The sequence below is a fragment of the Heliconius melpomene genome, chromosome 15 (genome assembly GCF_056956725.1).
Source record: "Heliconius melpomene rosina isolate 202511_hmr_F chromosome 15, ASM5695672v1, whole genome shotgun sequence".
NCBI classification, from domain to species: domain Eukaryota; kingdom Metazoa; phylum Arthropoda; class Insecta; order Lepidoptera; family Nymphalidae; genus Heliconius; species Heliconius melpomene.
In genome coordinates, this window is record NC_140403.1 from 752,742 (window position 1) to 775,359 (window position 22,618).

Here is a 22,618-nt window from a genome sequence, read left to right on the forward strand (position 1 = left end):
GTTCCCTTATCAAAATCTTGTTCCTCAAAAAGGAACCCTGACACGTGGTACGAATAACTTGTTCAAAAGATCAAGAACAATGAGACAGACGGCTAGAAATTAATGTAGGCTGAGACGGCGTCGTCGGGTCTGGGAGTGCACTGACCCCGTGATGCGAAAGCTTCGGCAGATTCAAATTGTGCCTATCTTATATTATACTTGTATTACCCTATGGCTTAAATTCTATAAGCTTATAAGGAATATAGGAAATATATGTATTTTAAATTGAATATGCCTTCAAAGTAGAAAACTTCGTTTCTATTTTATTTTTTTCTTTTTTCCGGTTTATGCTTGCACTCCATGTCATTTCAATTTTACCCACGTTAGAGAAAATAATATATTTGAACCCAATATCGAAAAAATGAATATTGACAGTCTGATTACTTAATAAGATCTTAGATCAGATCAGTAAAACTTAAACTTAATTCTTCCTTTAAATATTCCAGAACATCAATCCCGTTAATAAATCAATTTACAAAACCTCCTTTCAAAACTACAGCCACCTATTATATAATATATAAAATTTTATTATTATTAAGTTTAAAACTCCTTCCCTAGACGCCGAGCTAAGCTCAGATTAACGTGAAACGTGAAAGATTGAAAGATATTACGTATCTTCAGACTTAGAGAAATGAGTAAATACTTTCTAGCTATGTTAAAGTGGAAAATGTTACATTTGTAGCAATGTAGCAGGGTAGGCAAAGGGACCCTGGGGACCTAATGTTGAGACATTTTATTCCCATTAACATATTTTCGTTAATCATTTTCCGCCGAATTCTGCAGGCTTTGAGTGTTTAGTGGAAACTTAGAGAATAGCCTAAAACTACTATTTAGAACACAATTGCATTAGCATCTTAATAATATGCCCTGGTGGCACAGAGCCTAACTGTGGACGCGGCAATTGTTGGCTCGATCCCCACTTAAGGGAATCAATTATATTGATTTCTCGTCTCGCGTTTTGGTAACATGACAAAGCGAGTCGTTGAGATCCGCCTCTACACGCGTCCTCTCGAAAATTAGGCGGAAAGAGGGAAACGGAGTGTCTTAACTTGCATTTTCTCGGACACCAATAAACACCCACAAAATTATAAACAAAAAAAACCACAAATATTTAAAAAAATCTTTGTAAACAATGTTTTAGCTATATCCATACGTAGTAATAGTATATGTAACAATATAAATAGCCGACGGCGCATCGCAGACGACGCGAACTGACGGACGGGTGTAGGTATTTCGGGTGGTGCATCTTGCCAGCGAAAAATAGTCACCAATAAATTATTCCGATGGCTGTGCAAAATGAGATTGAATGTTTTCTTTCTCTCTCATATCATTTCTTATTGAGTCGAAAAGCAGAGAGTGAGTGAATATCCATTTTTTTTAAGATAACAAAATAGTTTTAAAAAAAAACAAATAAACAGATATACGTCTTGGCACAGCATCTGACTGCTGACGCGACGGTTGTGGGTTCGATTTAACTTCGCTCTGGTAACAAGACCTGCGCTGCGCAATGTCTCAAGAATTTTGCGTTGCATGGGGAAGTGTCTTAACAACAGTTTCCCTGTGCTCTATGTAGAAAATATACTTCTCTAGTAATATTTTCGGCTTTTCAAGCAAATAGAATTGGGATAAGACAGCACTTACAAGAAAAAAAATTGCTTTTAGAGCTTGAGAGCAAAATGCACAAACGGAAAGTCGTGAGAATAACAAACAAGAATGACCCTGTCCAATCGAACATGCCCCAACTGCATTCTCTGCCCATATAGGGGTTTCCTACGGTTTTGTCTGCAAACGCACATTTATAAAAAATAAATATAAAATCCAAGACGTTCAAACTGTTACACTATGGCATTCATATTGATTCCCACATATTTAATACTATTTTGCTTCTCGTTGTATCCTAGCATATAGTAGGGTAGGCAGAGGGAACCTGCCGAATTACAAACGAAACTGCATGTTGTGTAACCAACTCATCGCCATAAAGAAGTTAAAAACGCGCCGTAAAAGTAATAGACATAGTTTTAAGTGCTCTTAGATTCTATTCCAAAGTATAAAATATATATAATTACAGATATAGCATAAACCGTTCTTAATCGTTATCAGAAAAAAATCTGTAAGATATTTAACATTTATGATTCATGTCTTATTTACTATTATTTAACATTTGTTATCAGTTATATTTCTTAGTAGTTATATTACTTCGGAGCTCATGCAATATTACAATTTAAGAGAAAACAAGTGTTAAATTATTCGCAATTTTCTAATCTTTGTCATTTTCATTCAATATGGATCTCTTAAAATAAATTATTTTTCATCAAAATCAGAAAAAAATACTTAAATATGTATACAAAATATATACATTTCATTGCAATTACTTTTTTATTACAACTACTTACTGGGCTTAGTAAGTAGAAACGTGACATGTTGGTTAGACGGTGACAGGAGAGCTCTAGAAGAGAACTTCTAGAAATCCGTAGGGGAATGGGAAATAACGTATTCGTGTTAAACATTAAAGTTAAATTAAATGGGGAACGAAAGTGTTTCTCTAAACGGAAACGGAGTGTCTTAACACTAAACGTTTCCACTGCCTACCCTATTATGTGCGAGATACAAAGTGAAGCTAAAAAAACAAAAGGTTATAAAATTACCAACAAAACCAATAATACCATTGTCATAATACAGAACCATAAAAACACAAAAAAAAAAAACAAAAACGCCCAAAAATCCGAAATTTATACATTACAACCACTATATTATATTGTTTATAGTTAAAAAATTAAATTATCAAAACAATAAGTAATTAATTACATATAATTGTATCACATATAATTTAATTCATACTTTATATGGGCGTGAAATTTTCATACACTAATTTGGTATCGTATGGCGGGGAACGTGTGGAATGTCGTCCGAGGACTAAAGTGCCCACAGTCAGATTCGTCTTTTTGTACGCCGGATGCCGATTCAAATCCCTTACAGTGGGAAGAATACTGGTACTGGTTGGGCACAAGTTCTGTATCCTGTCTTTGTTCATTATGTACAAGAATTTTTGTTTAAATACTTTTAATTAATAAAACTGAGGCCTGTCTATACGCAACAAATGAGGAACGGAAGTGGCTTAATGTGGAACAGAATGTCTTAATAGTAGGTTCTCAGGGTCCCTCTGCCTATAACTTTTAACAAATACAATTCTTAGTTACCTCCATATGAACGCGCGGACGAAACCAGGGTAAAAAGCCAGTATCAGATAACACGTACTTATCATGAGATGGAGATAAACGAGTAAATATTTTGGACAAACATGCCCTAGATTTTAATACATTTTTTTTTTAAGTAAAAACTAATCAAACAAGACGCAGATGTTTTAACTAATATCGTTCCATTCCATTGTTTAGACATTTATTGGGCCAGAAAACCAGTATTTAAATAAAAACTATTTACTTCAACCGAAAACAAACCTAAACCTATTAGATATAAGGTTCTTTTCAATATCACTAAGCTGAGTTAGTAACAAATTAACTATAATTAACCTTCAAAAGGTAGATAAAAAAAATGTGTTTCGGCGTCAAAACAAACAAGGTCTCGAGAGAGACGTCAAAATAAAACAATACATAAAACGATTATTGGAAATTAATAAGAATTTTATTGTTCAATTTATTTGCTTTTTTTAGTAGAAATATTTTATTCAGAGAACGACGATTGTGGGTTATATAATCACTTTAAAATATTTTAATTTTTATTCAAGATAAATGGGCAGATAGTAGCAGTGTTTTAACACTACTGTTTTTTTTTTCATATACAGTGAGTAGGTAGAAGGTGCGAAATGCCATACGTTACTAGCATACTCGTAGACTAAGTGCAAGTCAGACTCGCGCACAAGGAGTTCCGTATCATTTATCTCTAAAAACAGTAAAAAATCACGTTTGTTCTCGAAAAGCTCCATTAAATATTTATTTTACTCTCTTTTTTAATATTTGTTATTATAGCGGCAGAAGACATATATTATCTGTGAAAACTGTTACGGTTTTTGAGATACAAACTGGTGACAGACCGACCAACATACATATAGTATAGTCTTAATAATGGGTTCATTTACCCTTTATGTAGACAGTAGATGAAACTTGGTTAATAATTTTCAACGGGCGAAGCCGCGGCTGGGTCGCCCAGTACCTACTTTCATATAGTAAACTCAATACATTTTGTTTACAGATGCGCACCGCCGTGTTTGTTGCACAATGCACCGCTGGCGTTGCATAGAGTTATTACGTATTGATTCATTCGATACTGATAGATTGAAGGGGTCGTGATGCAGTGGAACATCGTCGGACTGTAAACGTGATGGTTGTAGGTTCACGCTTAACGCGCAATATCTATAAAATTAAAAAAAAGCTACGTTTGACATGTAGGTGTGTTATTCATTATGCTGGTGCGTTTAGGTCTAAAGTAAGAGTTTGTGTGTTTATTGGTCCACAAGCTCGGAAAGTAGAAGGACCTGTCTAGATGATCCTTTATGATTTTAATGTAGAATATTCCAACTTAAGTAACTGTTGAAATTTTATCACAATCGGTATAATAGTTTATCACATATATGGGTATCCATCTATTATTGGAGACACATGATATAATCTGAAAGAAGTCACTTTTTTTAAGAAAAACTTGAATTCGATAGAATTGAATACACCACCAGAATTTGGCGTAAAGTGGGGAAGGGAAGTTTCTTAATGTGTACGGTCCTCTGTTGGGTACCTCTCTGGGTACCTCTCTGGGTACCTCTGCCTATACTGTGTGCGGGATACAGCGTGAAGCTAAAATATACCATATATACAACAAGTATCAATAAAATGTATCCCTATCTCATGACGCACTAAAACAATATATTTTTTTTGGTATCAATGGAGTAAATAATCATGAATAAGCAATATTCATATCAAAACCAAACAATAACGTAATCGGTTGTGTGGACCAGTATAATATCATTATCTTAAAAAATCTATCATGGCACAGTCCTAACAAATAGTCAAAGGTTAATTGAGAGGTACAGTGTTCAAATTTCATATAGGTTGTAATATTTATTTTTGGCTGTAAGATTCATTCCATTTAGGGGTAGGCAGGCATTTAAAACATTAAGAATTTTATGATAAAATTGTAATCCATCAAAAAATGTAGAAAAATCCAAAATATCCCCATAAAACCGAATCGAACCCACGACCACCGACTACACCTACTATTATACTATTTTTTAACATTAAAAGATACATCTAGATGACAATAAAAGCAAAAAAAAACAACATCCACTCGGACTCGAATGACCGTTACGTAACAACGCAGACGCATAAACACCCGCCGCTGTCACGGTGTAAACAAGTGCTCAGACGACTACTGTAGTATAGTGCGGTTGGCGAGTGGTGGCCACTGTGAAGTCAAGTTTTCTGAATACTCATGTTCTTCACTCGTGATTAAAATACTGAAAAGCTAGAAAAAAATTAAAATCATATTGAGCAGCCATCTACAGCGAATATCGTGGGGGCCACGACTCGTCAACCCGCACTGTATTACTACATAATACATATATATAACACATATTATACTAGAATTAAAGATACATATGACCAGAATAAAATAGAATGAAATGAGAAGCTGTTGTTTTTGGTTCTGAACTGTTTTTTGTTTTTTTCATTTCACCACAAAAACAGAAAGGTATAAGCGGAGTTTCTGAACACTAAATTTTCTCTGTCTAATCAAAATAATCTCAGCTTTTACAAAAAATGAATGGGTGTATTTATCTATCTTTAATTCACATCTTTTACTTTCAATTATTATTCTCTCCATACTATATATCTATGTTTTTATATGACAACTACTACAAGTTAAATACTAGAAGCTAGTATTTGTGTCACTAAAAGCCGTGGCCGGGACGTCCTTGTCCGACATAAGAATGGTCGTATGTATGTTTGTTTCTATCGACTCGACGTATTAAATACATAAAATTTACTATTATTCAAACTTATATGTTGATATTTGAGACTGACTTCGATTCCCATTCGTGGGGAATTAATTATTTAATATTTTTTTCGATCTGGTAACAAGGCAACGCAGATATCTTGCGATTCATTTAGACCAGCACCATCGCGCTACGTCTTCCATAACAGGAAATAACAATAACTCATCCCATCTTACGGGAATCGAACTCACAACTGTCACGCGTAATTAGGCGCTTTCTAATATACTCTAATGTACCAACTTTTCGCACAAGCACAATCTGATAGTGTTATCAAACTAGGTCATTCAACTTCGTCTAGTCTAGAACATGTGACCTAAAGTAACTAATGGTAATTGAGTCACTATTACTACATCAAATCATTTTAATTATAATTACAATTAAGTATAGCTATACCGTCTTTGGGCTGAATAATCTCAGGAACACGAATAGTTCTTTCGAGTTCGAACTAGTAGTACAGCACTATAGACTTAAAGTGAATCCTCCCTCAACAACACTCTGTTATCCATTTATCAGCCGATACAAACTCTGCATTCCAAGTGGCGGAACTAAACGATGCATTTTATCTTACTATTCCAGATAAATTCAAACACCTACATAATTAAAAAATATATATTCGAAAACGCCCATCTCTTTCAGTATTGTCCTCTTATTTCATAAATTCATCAATTTGCGTCACTCTACACATAATGACTCGAAAAATGAGTGGTGGCCTGTGGAACGGAGTGTTGTAACACTAGATTACCTACATGCGGGATACACCGTGAGGCAAATCTCATTTATAAATCATCAAACATTTGTATTCCTTTCAATTCTCCGTTACGAAAAAAATATATAAAAGACATAACACAAAGTAAATTTAGTACAAAAATAATTTAAAGAACGCCATTTTAAAGATATAAACAGACGATAAATAAAATTTTCTACGAAGGCGTTATGCCGCAATGTAATGCGTCATTAGCATGACGTCACGCACCAGTCATACGCCTTGTTTCGATCTTGAGTCGATATGATTAATAAAAAAAATAGCAATTACCAGAAATTAGCATTTTTTTTTAGTTAAATTATCTTTCGTAAGCAGGGTAGGCTCGCTCAGCAGAACATCCTTCAGTTAAGTGCAGTTCTTAGTTTATAGCGTTTTAAGAGTCCACCTGCCTTCTGTTACTTTCTGTGGGACTGACACTACTGACATTTTTATTTAATAAACAAGATTTTGTACCTAGTGTGTAAACACGCAGAATCCCGATTGAATGGCAAAACCCAACGTCGCGTTATCTCTTATTGCAGACCTTAGTATTAAAAATAATTTTGAACTTTTCCTCATAAGTGAGTTATACGACCGTCATAAGTTTTTATTTTTTTAATGATAATTAGACATAAATAGACACGTGTTTCATATTTTCAATTATAATAAAACTCATGCAATTGAAAATAAAAATTCTGAAAGTGAATCTCCCTATAAAAAATATTTATCATATTGTTTTATAGAATAAAAAGATTATTAATTTATAAAATAAATTTTAAATATTTAAACAAAATTATAGAACAGTGTTGCCTAAAAATAAATTTAAATAAATAATGAGGCAACACCAAGCTAAGTTACCAGTAAATATAAACATAATTAATCAATAATACAAGTACTCAATAGCATTATCTTTAATATGAAATAGTAAATAATTGAATTATGTAGCAGTATTACTTATACCGAGAAATACAAAAACATACACATATTATTATATAGATAAAATTGATTGCATCATCAACATTTATAAACAATATTTACTTCACTTTTTTGATCAATTTTAAGACATTATGTGTGAGTAGCGGAACATAACTCCATGCTTTGCCCAACATTCAGAAAAAGTAAAATAATAATATTTTATTTCCTCTCTGTAGTGAGAAAAAGAAAAGTATATTATAATTAAAACTTTGTTAATTTTAATAATTACTAAATTTAAGTGTGGCATATAAAGGTTCATTAAGGAAAATATCAATTTGTCCTTCTCCTTAACAGAAGAAGAGCGAGAAGCGTTTGTGTAAACGCCATAGTTGTGTAGGATCAATTATCACTCGAGGTAATTAACAAATTTCCTCACTTTAACAATACAAAATGCGGCGTTGAATTCCACCACTTCCGCCACGGTGTGTGCGGAGCTGAGTGCCTTAATACTAGGTTCCTTCTGCCTTCCCTACTATATGCAGAATAAAAAAGAATAGAACAAACCTACAACCTTCATAACAAACCACTGCCCAAATATGCAAAAAAAACATGAAATTGCTAATATTATAGTATGTAATTTAACTAGAATAAAGTGTATAAGAAAACCTTATAATTGATTCAAAATATAGTTTTACATTCTTTTGTAACCTAGGAGTTACCAAAATAGTTGTATTAGTGATGTAAACATTTATAAATATTGCTATAATATAATATATATTTCATTGTCCTCCTTCTTCTCTCATGTATATTATGTAAACACCTAGTATGTTTTTTTTATAGAAAAAGACAAGGCAAACAAGTGTACGAGTCACCTGATGGTAAGTGATCAATGCTGCCTACAACCCCATGTAACACCCGATAAGCTACAGGTGTGTTGCCGGCTTTTAATGTGGTGGTAGGTTATGTAAATTATTATTTATTTCTTTCAGGTACTCCATTCTCTCCAATCTGCCTTAACTTGATACATTATTTGTTCAATTACCAGAGCAGGAAAATGAAAATATTAAATAATTTTCTAGAGAGAGAGATCAAACCCACAACCTGTTATGTTTACAGTTGCATAAGCATGCAACTTGCGACCCTGCATCAGGACTGGCCTGAATAAGTTAACTTATACAAAATATCCATATATATTTTTCAAGCAAAATATCATTAGACAATATTCATAAAAACTAAAAAATTTAAAACAAAAACAAGATCTTTTAACCTCCACAATAAGTATAAGTTTTAATCTGAAATCATCAAAGCAACAGTTATTTATGAATGACTTGGGTTATTTTAATTACTTGTACTTATCATTATTTACACTTATATTGATTATAAATTATCATTATTTTTTATTAACAATAAAGAAGAATTTCTTATAATTTGTCATATTAATTAAATTGAATTAATTAATAAGATAATCTTTTAATTTTTAATTTTTTAACACATATTGTGTGTTGAATTTAAAATCTTAATGCTGTATTTTATCTTTACTAAAGCAGGGAAAATGATTTATTCCCCCAAGTGGGAATCAAACTCACAACCATCATGCTTATATTGTCACCTAGCCAATGTTATTTTCTAAGAGAGTGACCCATCACTAAGCTCATTACTGCAATGTAAGAAATATATACCAAATTAAAATATTAAAATAAGTTTGGAGAAAATTATATGATTTATGCAGTACAATTAATTACTTACAAGTAAATAGACCACTGATTATTGATAAAGTAACAAAATGATGAAATTGTATGAAACTATTGTATATGCAATTTTGTTTGCTTTCATGCAATACTTGGTCCCAATAATAATGAACCTATATACTTATCTATAGACAATGATAGATAGCAGGGTAGGCAGAGGGAACCTGACAACCTAATGTTAAAACACTCTATTCCCAATGAGCCTCTTCCATTCTCCATATAATATTTATATTAAAAATATGTTGTAGATGAAATATTTCCAAGAAAATAATCACACAGCCTTAATTAAATCATCAATTAAAATGTGTTTATTATTTTGTATATAGTGCATATAAAATTATTTTTTCTATGTTCATTCAATATATTGTGGTAAACAAATAAAGCAATAATACTAATCCATAAGAAAATCAATTAGGTACTTCTTAGTTTTCATAAAATCATTACCCCTATAAAGATAGTTATGTTTAGACTACTGCCATAGCAACCAAAAACATACACAAACTAACATTCAAATATAAGTATAAATATTTTTTTTGAGTTTATTAACATCACACTGTATCCCCAATATAACAGGGTAGCACTAGAAAAATAGTGTTAAGACATTCCGTTCCCATTAAGACACTACCATACCTTACTTTCCACCAAATTCTAGAAGCATTGGGTGTCAAGTGGTGGAACTCAATGCTACTTTTTAAGTTTATATAAAGTAATAAATATTATTCATATCATTTAATAAACATTTACTGATAAGAATTAGATTGTTGTTTTATTATAACATAATTAGTAAATATTTTTAGCTTTATACTGGATCCCGCATATAACAGAGGTAGCCTAGTGTTAAGAAACTATGATTTCCATAAGCTATCCAATTTTTAAGACATTTTGTGTTGGGAGGCAGAACTCAACACTATGGGATGTCTTGTGTGCAGTGTAAGAACATTAAAATACAATTCAATCCTATGAATGGAAATTGAAACAAAAACCACTACATTCAGTCATATGCTGAAACAGCCTGAATTATAACCTAATTTATAATTATGTAAACAAATCGCACCAATCTTACATTCATTTTCTGAGCAATTTTGAATGTTTACAAAATTGCTCAATGAAAAGTTTTGCTCTATTATTTTATCTCATACCTAGTAAGTATTAAAATAAACAAATAAGCCAACAATTCAAAATTTGTATAAAACCATATGTGTCAATAACACTACAATAGTTAATAATGATTATAAAAAAAGACAACAGGTGGGTAGATATAAACAATGTTTGTTTACAAACAAAAATTACAAGCTAAGGAGTGGATGATTGACCTTAGTTTTAGATAAGCGAGTGACTGACCTTTTAGGCAGAAGCATCGCCGCCGATCCCTTCCTCTGGAACACGCCGTCCACTAACACGCCGTTCTTGCTGTTACACGTCAGATAGAACTCCGGATGGTCGTAAAACAGTTCGAGATGCCGCCGCGATATAAAACTGGAGTGCCCCATGTTTACATCCACTTGACCCCGGCTTGAATTCCTCCCTATTATGACCTTCTTCTGGCGTATCAAGTATTCGAAGTCGCGACCATCTAGCCTCGCGATCGCGATGGGTGCCGGCTCCTGCGCCCACTGCACCTTGGAGGGCGAGGAGGGCGCCGACTTGAGCGCGAGCAGCGCCCAGGCGTCGCTCTCGGAGCTGCGAGAGATCTGTGTCTGAGCCATGTCGGCCGAGTGCCTCACATCAGCCCGACTCGCCGCCCGGGCCCGGATGTCCGGAACCCCTTGAGGTTACTGACGACCAACGGCACGACGCACATGCGCAAACCTTCGACTCGTACGGTAAACAACAATTATATAAATCGGAATCGCACCACCACGTGATAAAACTGTATACATATAACAAGTCGGGCGCGGATCGATACTCCACGGAGTCTAACGACGGTTATTTTAGATATTGTTCGGTTATCGACGTTGCACAATTGTATTTTCTCAATTGGATCGAAATTAGACACTAAAGTAAACACGAGGCGAGAACAAAAATAACCAAAAACGTCAGTTCGCCATACGCAGTTTACAATTTCGAAGCGCCATCTATGTGAGTCAACAAAAAAGGCGAAAATTATGCGTTTCGTTTGACGCTACGATGTGCACATGAAAATAATAAAGATGATGTAATAAAAACAGTTCCAGTTCATTAAAAAAATGGTTAAAATTACAAACATTCATTAAAAAAAAATCTTATATGTTATTTGTATCAGAATAAATTGGTTTATACGCCTTAGTTTTGTAATCCTCAAACATTATCTTTCTGGAACTAGTACCGTATAATTATTATTATCATATAATTATTATTACCGTATAATACTTAAACTTAATAATTGAATGCGTGATAGAGAATAATAAAATTAATATTTTAGATTTTTAGTATTATTTTGTTATTCTAATTATGAATATATGACTGTAGACCGTATTTTAACAATGAAGTAAAAATTTTAGTTCCATAAAAAAATAATGAGAAAAAACATGGCAATAGTTGTCCCTATATTTGTCAAATTGTCAATAAAAACTGTGTCAATTTTAATTTCGTACATATTTTTGCGTTACGTTTCTAATTTTCTAAAAAGAAAAATATTTATACTTCTAAATCGAGTAAACATTCATTATCTAAATTCAAAATCTTTTTTGTAAAGTTAAAGGCCTTCGCCGGCCTTATTGAGGCCGTTGATCTCAAAATTAGGTAAGCATAAAATTATTTAAAAAGGCGCGATATTCAAAGATAATCCTTACAAAATCTCCTACAAAATATATATGTTTTTTGTCTAATTTTTTTTTTTTTTTAATCTAATTAAAGGGCTTTGCTTTGTCTAATTTAAAGAGTTCCGAAACATGCAATGTTTGCTTAAAGATGAAGTTTTCAAACAATTGAATTCTCACAGAGTCCACTTGATCTTGTTCTTTTAATTTTATACCTTAGCAACCAAGAACATATTATGTGTGTTAGAATTTAGAACAAAAGCATATTAAAATTGAACCATTTGTATGTAGGATGATTATAAAATCTTAATTTGTATTTATTGTTTCTGATGTTAAAAAATAAAATAACAATAATATTTATAAAATATGTCAAATATTTCATTGTCATTTCTTTTATAAATGAATAGTAATATAGTATTAAATTTATAATTTTTGTATATTTTCAATTTACTTATATTTAACTATAAATATGGGTCATCACTCATCATTTAAAATGAGGTAAAAACGTCTCAATACTTTTAGCTTTCACAGTTGTACAAATAAAACAACAATTTCACTGTCAGGGTGAAATTCTTACTTTTATAGTTTTTTACATAATCCCAAAATTTCATACATCTGGCAATGCAGGATCTATGTATTTTTGTAAGTTTTTGAATTATTTCAATTTCAATTGTCTTTGAAAAACAAATAAAACAAATTGATGTACTGTTCAAATTATTATATTATTAAATAATCATACATTTGGCAAAACTTTATAATTACTATTTAGTATTTAAAGACATACAAATGTTAATTTCAGTCGTCAAGCTGAGTCAAACTCGCAACTCCTCTATTAATCCAGTGTTTCTCAGGAACATCAGATCTTAAAGTAATATACATCACAAAGTTACTTGAGTGTCCCGTGGTCGCTAAAACACCTTTTCTTTCACTGGTTTTGTATATGGGACAGAAATAACTTGGGGGAGGATTGAAATTTATTATTAGAGCTGGTTGAAACCAAATTATAGGTATTGTGTCGAAGAGAATTTTTGGGTATGATTCATCTAGTTGCATTGTTTCTCTGTTCCATCTTGCTCCTTCTAGGTAGAGACCCTGTTAATGACATTGGAGTTTGTTTTTTATATAAATATTGATGATTGATTTTTTTTCATGTATAGATTTTATTTAAAATTATATTAATATTAACTACCAAACATCATGCATAAAATTAACATATGTACAAATATTATCCTCAAACCAAAAACAAAAAGACAATATAATAATATAACTTACACAATATAACAAAATTTTGTATATAGATAATCTTGTAGATATAAAAAAATATATATTTACATAGCTTAATAATAATAACTTTATTGAGTTTAACAAAAATAATGACAACCATAAATTTTAATACAAACCTAGGCTAAACAAATTCTATTTATCATGCTGTAGTGCTTTTTTTCAATGTAATGTAAACAAATAAAATGTACCAAATTCAAATCTGTGACCATGTAATAAAAAACCATGCGCAATCGTAATTAAATAAAACAAAATAATAATTCATTTAAATAAATCCATTGTTTAAAACTTTGCCTATGCTCATGCATAACGACTCACCCAGACGAATACACTATGTTCCTGTCCTTGATAATCCACTCGGGCGGTTTGCTTGGAAATTTATCAACAAATTATAATACCAAAGTTCGGCCTTAGGTTAAATAGTAAACCTATTTTCAATATAATCTATGAAATAATATAGTTTATATTTCTGAGATTATATGGCAAAATTAAAGTGTTTTTAAACGATAGTAATTTTGTGTTTGATATATTTTATCCATTTACTCCAAAGTACGGCGTTAAGTTGCGCAACTAGAATCCGATTTCCAATACAAAAAATATAGTAGTCACCTCATATCCAATACTAGTTGAACATGATTGCCCTCTATTCCCTACTTCCTTTTAAATTTAGGTCACTCTGACCTAAATTAGGGCTAGGCTAATAGTTTTATTGCCGTATACATATAAAATATAATGTTATTATTATTTCTATAGATATATCAAAAATTCTTTATAACTGATAACAAGGATTAAAAGTAAACAAAAAATACTCTATCATTCACTAATATTTTGACTTTGCACTTAAAGTTTTACCTGTTTGAGAAGAGTAATAACATACAAAAATATTTAATTAGAATAAAATAAGAAATATTACGTAATTGATACCTGCTAAAATCGATATGATAAGACAATATAATTTGGTTTTATTGAAACGAAATAATTACTTTTCGGTAATTTCTCCTTAACAATCCTGAAAATAATCTTAGAAAATAATTGAAATTTTATACCTTACAATATACCCCAAAAGTTGGTTCTTCTTCACACTCAGCTTCCATACTTGTGATCGTGAATTCAAAGTGAACTTGGTCTATCGGTATTTTATTATGACGTGAGTAGTTTTGCAGAACGCCAGTAAGAAAAGACTGCGTAAAGTAAAACCCTGATATCCAAAAAACGACTGGTGGACCTTCGTCTATCCAATCTTGGAGGAATTTTAGCCTGTGAAATAGAAATCATATGATGTTTACTTTTTATTCAATTTTGAGACTCCGTGTGACAAAACTAAAATAATTTAATAGTAGCTATTTTACCGAGAAAAAAAATGAATTTGAGAAGGTGAGACGCTATTCGACTGTGCCTAGATTTTATTAAAATATTAAATAAGTAAATAGGTAATAGTTTTTAATTAAAGATTTAATTATACATTGAAATGTATACTTAATTTTCATTGGGTTAAATATTGATTTGCTTATAAGTATGTAAGTAAATGGCGTTTACTATTCTTGCTCGGGTCATAACCCTCTGTTATGACTATTGCACTATAAATAAAGCACTAATTATCTCTATTTTAACAGAAATAAGTACATATATTAAATAAAATATATATTTTTTACATTTTTACTAATTTTTTCCCTAATAACTCAGTGATAATACACTCCATTTTCTACAATTACCAAAAAGATGTAGGGTCCCGAGGGTCAAGATCAGCCGCGGGAAATTAAAATGGTTTTAAAATGTATTATTCTCCCGACAGTAATTTCAAATTTAAATTCCCGATCATCGCGTCGAGTTGTGCACGTCCCAAGTATTCTAACAAATTGTACTTACTTACTAATAATAACATTCGTATAAAGTATGAATGCTTTCTAGAGCACAGATATGGAAAAGTAAATATAAAGAAACGCTTTGATATAAAAGCGTTACTTTACAAAGTAATCTTGCCAAAAAACTAATAACCAACAAGCAAAAATATATATTTTTCCAATAAATCCTTGTAATTTTCCAGAAAATGACCGAACCAGTGCTAGACGAAGAAACTTGGCCGATAGAAGCCGAAGCAGCCATCAACGACATCCGAAAACATGTCAACTCAGCCCAAATATCATCCAAATTAAAGAACACAAACCAACGCATCTATATAAATCTGACTACCTTAGAGAATTCCGAATACTGTGTAGAAATGTCGGCCTCGGGCTTCAGAGTTGTTGGTCGAAAGTATGACGATATGAGCCTTTCAAGTATTGAAAATATGAATTATGAGACGCCATACGCCCTATTGAATAGTATCAGTCAAAAATACAGAGAATCCTTCGGTGGGGAATTGATGAATAAACTTTTGGACTTGGCAAAAAAATCTGAAGGCTGAAAATATTTTTTTAACTGTTTGTATTTGATCTTGTAGTTTTCTAGTGTTTGCTTTAAATTTTTAGGCAAAATTTACACTGAACGGTACTATTTTGGCGTTGTTTAGGTCTATTTAGATCTTGTTATTAGTGTTACACGGTTTTTTGAGCTTAGCAGTACACTACTCTCTACTCTTAAAAGTTCCAAATTTGTTAGATTTCAAAGTATATTAGAGAAATTCTTTAATAAAATCTCGAATTAGTTAGTAAACTTAGTAATTTAAAACCATATGTAGATATCACGTGATTGTATCTTTAGTTTCCGGTACTTTAGGGGTTACCAGAACCAAAAAAAACTTGTCCTAATTTTTATGTAGTGTAACAATTTTATTAAAAGTGTTGCCATTTGTATGTTTTATATTATTATATACGGATATAATTTAACGCCCAATGCACATATATATATACAGCCACAAACAGAAATATTAATTAGCATTTAACTATCATTAAATCGGCCCTTTTGAACGTCAACGTGTGATTGTAAACGTGAATGGTTTCGGGTTCGATTCCTACTCAGAGAATCTCTTTCATTTCCCTGCTCTAAAACCAAGCCTACCGCTACTCAACCCGCTAAACGAAAAATGATCGAAAGATGGAGAATGAAATGTCTTAAGACTAGGTTCGCTCTGTCTACCCTGCTATATGTGGAATACAGTTAGTAGATATTTTTTTATATATATGATATCGCGATTTAAAGCCAATTAAACGCTAATTGATATTTGTGAGTGTGTCCTATAATAGTTTATATGAATGTTATGAATGTTTGTTGATTAGACTTAGTTGTGCAATATCAGAGCTTATTTGTATAAATCAAAGGGCAGACTGAGTACAAAATATAATATGTATATGTGGACTTTAGACAATTATACAATGTAGAAAGGTTTTACGGTTTGCCATAATAAACTATTATACATTGTGGCTTGTTTTATTTAGACTTTGACATTTAGTGTCACGCTGTATTACGCAAACAGCAGGATAGCCTCTGCCCAGGGCAGGGTGTGCAATGCACATGGACGCCGCCGTTTTCAGCTTCATGATGTAGTAGTAGCAGGGTAGGCAGAGGAAACCTAGTGTTACGACATTACGTTCCCCACTTCCCGCCGACTTGCGCTTTAGGCATACAGTGTTGCGTGGCGGAACTAAATGCCTCGTTTTGCCTTGTAATTCATACCCCCGAGCGGGGATTGAACCTATAACCCTTCGCGTTTAGAGCTACATGTTTTTGCCAGATCGGAATAAGAAGAGCATGTTTGCGCCACTAAGGACTCCGTCTTATTTTTCCAATTTCTAATCAATTTATTTATATATGTTTTGATGGGTTTTTGGGTAGTCACAATTACATTTTAATATACGCTTGTATATAAAAACGTAAAATTTCACCCTTTGTTTATTACGTTAATTATAATTAATACAAAAAAATAAACATAAAATTAATTAAATATTCGAAACCACATTTACCTACAATAAAATAAAAATTCTAACTTAACCCATTCGCTACGAACGACGAGTATACTCGTCTTTGGTTTTCTGCTTCTAAATTGGTTGCTCTTACCAAGAAATAAATGGTAAACAATAGCACTTAGAATATAAATGGCAATAGGAATGACTTTATATAATTCAGGCTTGGCAGCGAAGGGGTTAATACATATTCAAAATATTCTTTATTCAAATAAACTTTTACAAGCACTTTTAAATCGTCGAATCTACATGTTGTTGACATGACAAAAGCAACCACCGGTTCGGAAGACAGTTTTGTCAATTTAGCTCAACCATCTTCCAACTTACACTTACCTCGTCAAAAAATCAGCAACATATGATCCCAGTGGTTTCATAGACGGATAAGATTTGGACATCCAAGCTTCAGGCACTACGCCTTTCACGAAGGCATTATTACACTCTTCGAGTTCAGCACTCATGATGGCCAGACCCTGGGCAGCTAGGTGGACTCCGTGAAGAGTTTTAGCGACCACTGCTAGGAGGCGGTTGTAGCGGATTAGTTCCTGGTTGAGGAAAAAATAATTGATATTGAATTTTCTTACCATTAGGCAAATTCAATTATAACTTTGGACTAATTAAGTTATGGCGACCATTACCGTTAGTATGGGGCCTGGATTTTAGCTTTGAAGATATATATTCTTGTAAATGTTGTATTTTAAATTTAATGTTTCGGGTCAATTTTTTTTATAACTAAACACTTGGGGTGGGCAAAGTCTACACCCCTCTCTCCGATCCCAGGTCCATGATGACAATCTATCTTTACATATAAATATTTATATTCGCCAATATTGAAAATAAACACTCAAAATACACCCATCCTAACCTGTTTCAAAACAGTATTCATGCTATTATAGTACATGACAGGATACGCGATAGACACCGCGTACACGTCGTAGGGCGCCGGCAACCGCGCCAGCATTTCGCTGGTCATCTCCACCACGCTCTCTCCGCCCTCCGCTCCGCCGCCGCCCGTGATGGCGCTCTGCGTTACTAGTACTCCGTAGAGCAGCTAGCATGGTAGACGAATTACATTGATAAGTGGAATTGAATAATGTTATAGGCTTTTGTGACGTAGAGGCACAATAGTTGTAGGTTCGATTCGCACTTGGAGGAACGAATTGTTTAACGTTTTCTTTGACAACAAAATAAAGCGCGGCGTTGAGTCCCGCAACACAGCATGAGGGTTTTAACACCAAGTAACCCTACTATGTAGCGGGAAAATAAACTTTAAATTGTGGCGTGGCTTTAAAGTGGCGTGCCATTGGAGAGGCCTATGTCCAGCAGTGGACGAGGACAGGCTGATGATGATGATGAAATTTAGGGCAATGTGTTACGGTTGCAAGTTTGTACAAGTGCATGCAAAGGATTGAATTATTTCCATTTAACTGCCGCAAAGTACGACATTGCGACACACAACACATAGTGTTTGAAATTGGCGAATGGAGAATTTTCAAACTAATTTTTCTGTGCCTACCCGACTAAGTACAGAGAAAGAAAGCATGAGTGAAAATTTCAAAAAACTAATAAAGCTAACATAACATGCCTTAAGCTGCAAGCAAGCAGCAAACAGCAAGCTATAGAAGATGGCTGCGCAGACCTGACGCACTTGACGCACAAACCTGAGAAGCCTCCTTATTGTCCTTGGTGATGTCCGCGTTCTCGTGCAGCCCGAACACGTCGGGAGGCGTGATGGCCGGAAGTGCGCGCACGTGCGACACTACCGCGACGTGCTCCATGCTGGCCGGCATGCGGTATAGGCCCGAGGACGAGAACGAGTAGCTGGACGGGGATATTAAGAATTTAGTGTTGAGACAGTCTGTTGTCCATTTTACGTCCAATTTTCGAGACACTGTGTCCTTAACGCCTTGCTGTCGTTCGTTTATAGGTCGTGAATATGCAATGACTCATTATCTAGAGTGAGAACCGCTTGTGGGGTACCCACAACAGTCACATTTATAAACACAAATTTGGAGAAGCACAAATTCAAATTTGTTCAAGTCATTTTTCGTCTATATAGCAGCGTAAATATAACTGGTACATCATAGAAAGTAAAAAGATTTCTGTATGACAATTGTCCTGCTGATAAAGTCCGCCAAGTATTATGCAATTAATTTTGTATTTATGAAATCACATGTATGTAAGGTCGCACGTGAATCAATCTAACCAAACAGACAAAAAAACAATAATTTCTTAATATTTTCACAAGTGGGTTATGAATCCACATCCATCACATAACAAAAAATATTTAATTTAATTTAGCAAAAAAAATCATACTTAGGATCACTCGTAACTTCTTCATTATAGAATATAGAGAGTAAAGAGAGTATTAATCTCCTGTCCTTGTCATCGGTCACTCTGCCGCCATAGTTGCACTCTCCGGCCAAATAGTAGAGAGCATCGAAGGGGGTTTCCGTATATTCTGTTAAGAACATCTTTAAAAAAAAATACATGATTATGTTTTATTTATGTACCAATTTCATTACTTATATACTAGTCAAAACAAAATAAGGGCCACTACGTATTTTTGCACTTTGGGTTAATTTATTCACATGAATGCAATCTTGAGTGGTTGATACTTATGGTACGTTCATCTTAAGTGTAGACAAGTCCTATTTGAGTATACTGCCAGCAAAAAATTGTAAAAGTAGGTAGATTTAGAGATTTATTGGAACCACTTGATTTTACTCCTATTTAAGTTGATAGTTAAATTCAGTCAAAGTTTTGAACAAGTCGTGTGTAGTTCAAATAATGTTTAACTATCGTGTTAATTGATCTTTTGCGAACACTATGCCGCATATTCGGCGGGATATGGACTTACCAAACATATTCAGAGCTGTAACTTTAATTCAAGAAGGACGTTCACAGCGTTCTGAAACTCTACAGCTCGGCTATTCATGAAAAGCGGTCCAAAATGGTTAGAATCGTTTTCAAGAGACGGGAACGGCATCCAGAAGACGAGTATTAGGCAGAATTAGATCCACCACCGCGCAAGAAGACCGCTATGTTCTCTTGACTGCGCGAAGAGAGCGTTTTATCACCGCTCACTGCTTACAAAATCGCTTGCGACAAGCCACAGGTACCCGCGTTAGTGATCAAACAATTAGGAAATGGTTGTACGAAGACCAGCAATTCTCCAGAAGACGAATATTGCGAATTTCACTAACAAGTGCTCATCGTGCAAACCGATCAGCGTATGCAAGGCAATATCTTGCATTGGGCATAAGTGACTGGAGCACAGTGTTGTTTACTGATGAGAGTAAAGTGATATTTTTTAATGATGATAGGCGCATTAGTGTTTGGAGACGTGAAGGTGAACGATTTTCAGATGCTTGCATCCTAGAAAGTGACAGATTCGGGGGTCCCAATGTGATGGTGTGGGGAGGCATCAGTCTATCGGGTACAATTGAACTAATAATCCTAAACGGAGGCACTCTAACAGCTCAGCGATACATTGAAGAGGTTATCAGACCTCATGTGGTGTCTTTTGCTCAGAGAATTGGTGCAAGATTCAAGCTGATGCACGACAATGCACGCGCATACACCACTCGAGCCACCAAAACAGCTCTAGAGGAGGCTGATATTGAGGTGTTACCTTGGTCTTCCAACAGTCCAGACCTCAACCCGATAGAATACATGTGGGATCTACTCAAACGAAGCGATCGAAGTACTGATCGGCCCGTACATAATGAGCCAAAGCTTATTGAAGTGCTGAAATCAGACTGGGAGCAAATTCCTCAAGAAACTGTACGAAACCTGATTGAAGGTGTTCCTTACAGGCCTCAGGATTGTGTACAAAAATGAGGAGGACACACATGATACTGAAGACAACAAAAAAAAAAGCTTTAGAAATGCTAAAAGTTTTTGAAAGCTTTATGAGCGGGAGTGAATTTTTTGTCAAAATTGCATAGTTAATTGAAAAAATTCTAAGTTAATTTTATTGGATCGATTTTAATTAAATTTTAAGTTAATTACATTAGAAAATGGTTAAACTAATGAACTTCATCATGTTCTAATACCTAAGTCCCAGTAACACATAAATATACTTGAAAATTGCAGTGGCCCTTATTTTGTTTTGACTAGTATATCGGATTATTCGAATTATAATTAAAAAAACTGCAGTACGCCTTTAGATAATTACTCCTAACTATTATCATATAAATGACCCGTGTTATTTTTCTTCAATACTTCTGGATTTCTCTATATTTGAAGAGTTATCTGTTCATAAAATTTGGTTTTAAATTCCACGCTATATCCCGCATATTGTAGAGTAGAGCCAAGACATAGTGTTAAGACACTCCGTCCCTACGTACCACCCAATTTTCGAGACATTACGTATTAAGTGACAGAGATCAACGCAGTGCTTTATTTTGTTACTAGAGCTAAGAAATGAAAATAAAGAAAGAAAGAGTCATCCCAGATACACAACTGTCGTGTTTAGAGTCGCTTTAAAGACTTACTTACCTGCAATTGCATAATACATATTCTCAAATCGCTCTCATTGAACTCATACTGTATATTCCATCCAAGAGGCCCAAATGCTCTCCTCTCCTGCACCACCGCGTGGAAGAAACAGAGAGCAAAGAGAAGTCTCCGCCATTCCTCCGTTCGTTGACACGATATATAGAACTCAGGATCGCATATCGGGTCGGATGTGTAGGAGCGGTATATGTTGTTCTTTAGACCTTTCGGCGCTTCGTTTGTCATTTTTACACCTGTTTGAATTATGAAAGAGCTTAGAGTTAATTCTTCAATTTAATTGTATTATTTAACATACAATCTATCTAAATAATCATAAATGAATGATCTCATGTGCTTCCAATTATAAAAACCGGACAAACGTGAGTCGGGCTCACCTACCGAGGGTTCCATACAAAAGTTCGAGGTCTCGAGAATTTTCCGATATTGAAGCTTAGCTTACCCAGAACATTTTCATCTGATACCTCATTTTAACACCAAATTTCCCCCCCTTTTAAGACTATTATTTTTTTGGATTTAATTACAAATATATTATTGTTTTCAGATTTATTCCTGAACTAGTACTACCTGTAGATGCTAGCTGCCAAATTACATGATTTTAGGTCAACCGGAAGTAGCCTATTAATTTTGATTTGAGTGTCGAAATAAGCGTCTTATGCGATATAAGTCCAAATCATGAGGCCGTAGATCTGAGTATATGGTTTGAATTTCAAAAGATAAAGGCTTAGAAAGGCAGACGGACG

General features: G+C 33.7%; 3 protein-coding genes across 4 annotated transcripts in view; 1 reads left to right on the forward strand and 2 right to left on the reverse strand.

Moving 5' to 3' along the window:
* The window catches only part of FoxK (forkhead box K), a 35,421-nt gene extending 23,944 nt beyond the window's left edge, over positions 1 to 11,477 (reverse strand). For both annotated transcript variants that reach the window (XM_085198683.1, XM_085198682.1), the window contains exon 1: positions 10,784 to 11,477. In XM_085198683.1, the coding sequence (XP_085054809.1) occupies positions 10,784 to 11,148 (365 nt within the window). In that variant the 5' untranslated portion in view covers positions 11,149 to 11,477. The remainder of the gene's footprint in view (positions 1 to 10,783) is intronic.
* Positions 11,478 to 11,961: 484 nt separating this feature from the next.
* LOC146531177 (GSK3B-interacting protein-like) lies at positions 11,962 to 15,984 on the forward strand. Its single transcript, XM_085198685.1, has 2 exons — positions 11,962 to 12,163; positions 15,506 to 15,984. Exon 2 carries the CDS (start codon positions 15,509 to 15,511, stop codon positions 15,863 to 15,865), a length of 357 nt encoding a protein of 118 aa, XP_085054811.1. The 5' UTR covers positions 11,962 to 12,163; positions 15,506 to 15,508; the 3' UTR covers positions 15,866 to 15,984.
* The window catches only part of Dnah3 (dynein heavy chain 3, axonemal), a 46,769-nt gene continuing 37,024 nt past the window's right edge, over positions 12,874 to 22,618 (reverse strand). The window contains exons 60-67 of the mRNA XM_085198684.1: positions 21,861 to 22,111; positions 19,674 to 19,831; positions 19,019 to 19,178; positions 18,223 to 18,408; positions 17,694 to 17,902; positions 14,508 to 14,718; positions 13,780 to 13,830; positions 12,874 to 13,272 (exon numbers count right to left, since the gene is read on the reverse strand). Coding sequence (XP_085054810.1) covers positions 12,976 to 13,272; positions 13,780 to 13,830; positions 14,508 to 14,718; positions 17,694 to 17,902; positions 18,223 to 18,408; positions 19,019 to 19,178; positions 19,674 to 19,831; positions 21,861 to 22,111 — 1,523 coding nt within the window. The 3' untranslated portion in view covers positions 12,874 to 12,975. The remainder of the gene's footprint in view (positions 13,273 to 13,779; positions 13,831 to 14,507; positions 14,719 to 17,693; positions 17,903 to 18,222; positions 18,409 to 19,018; positions 19,179 to 19,673; positions 19,832 to 21,860; positions 22,112 to 22,618) is intronic.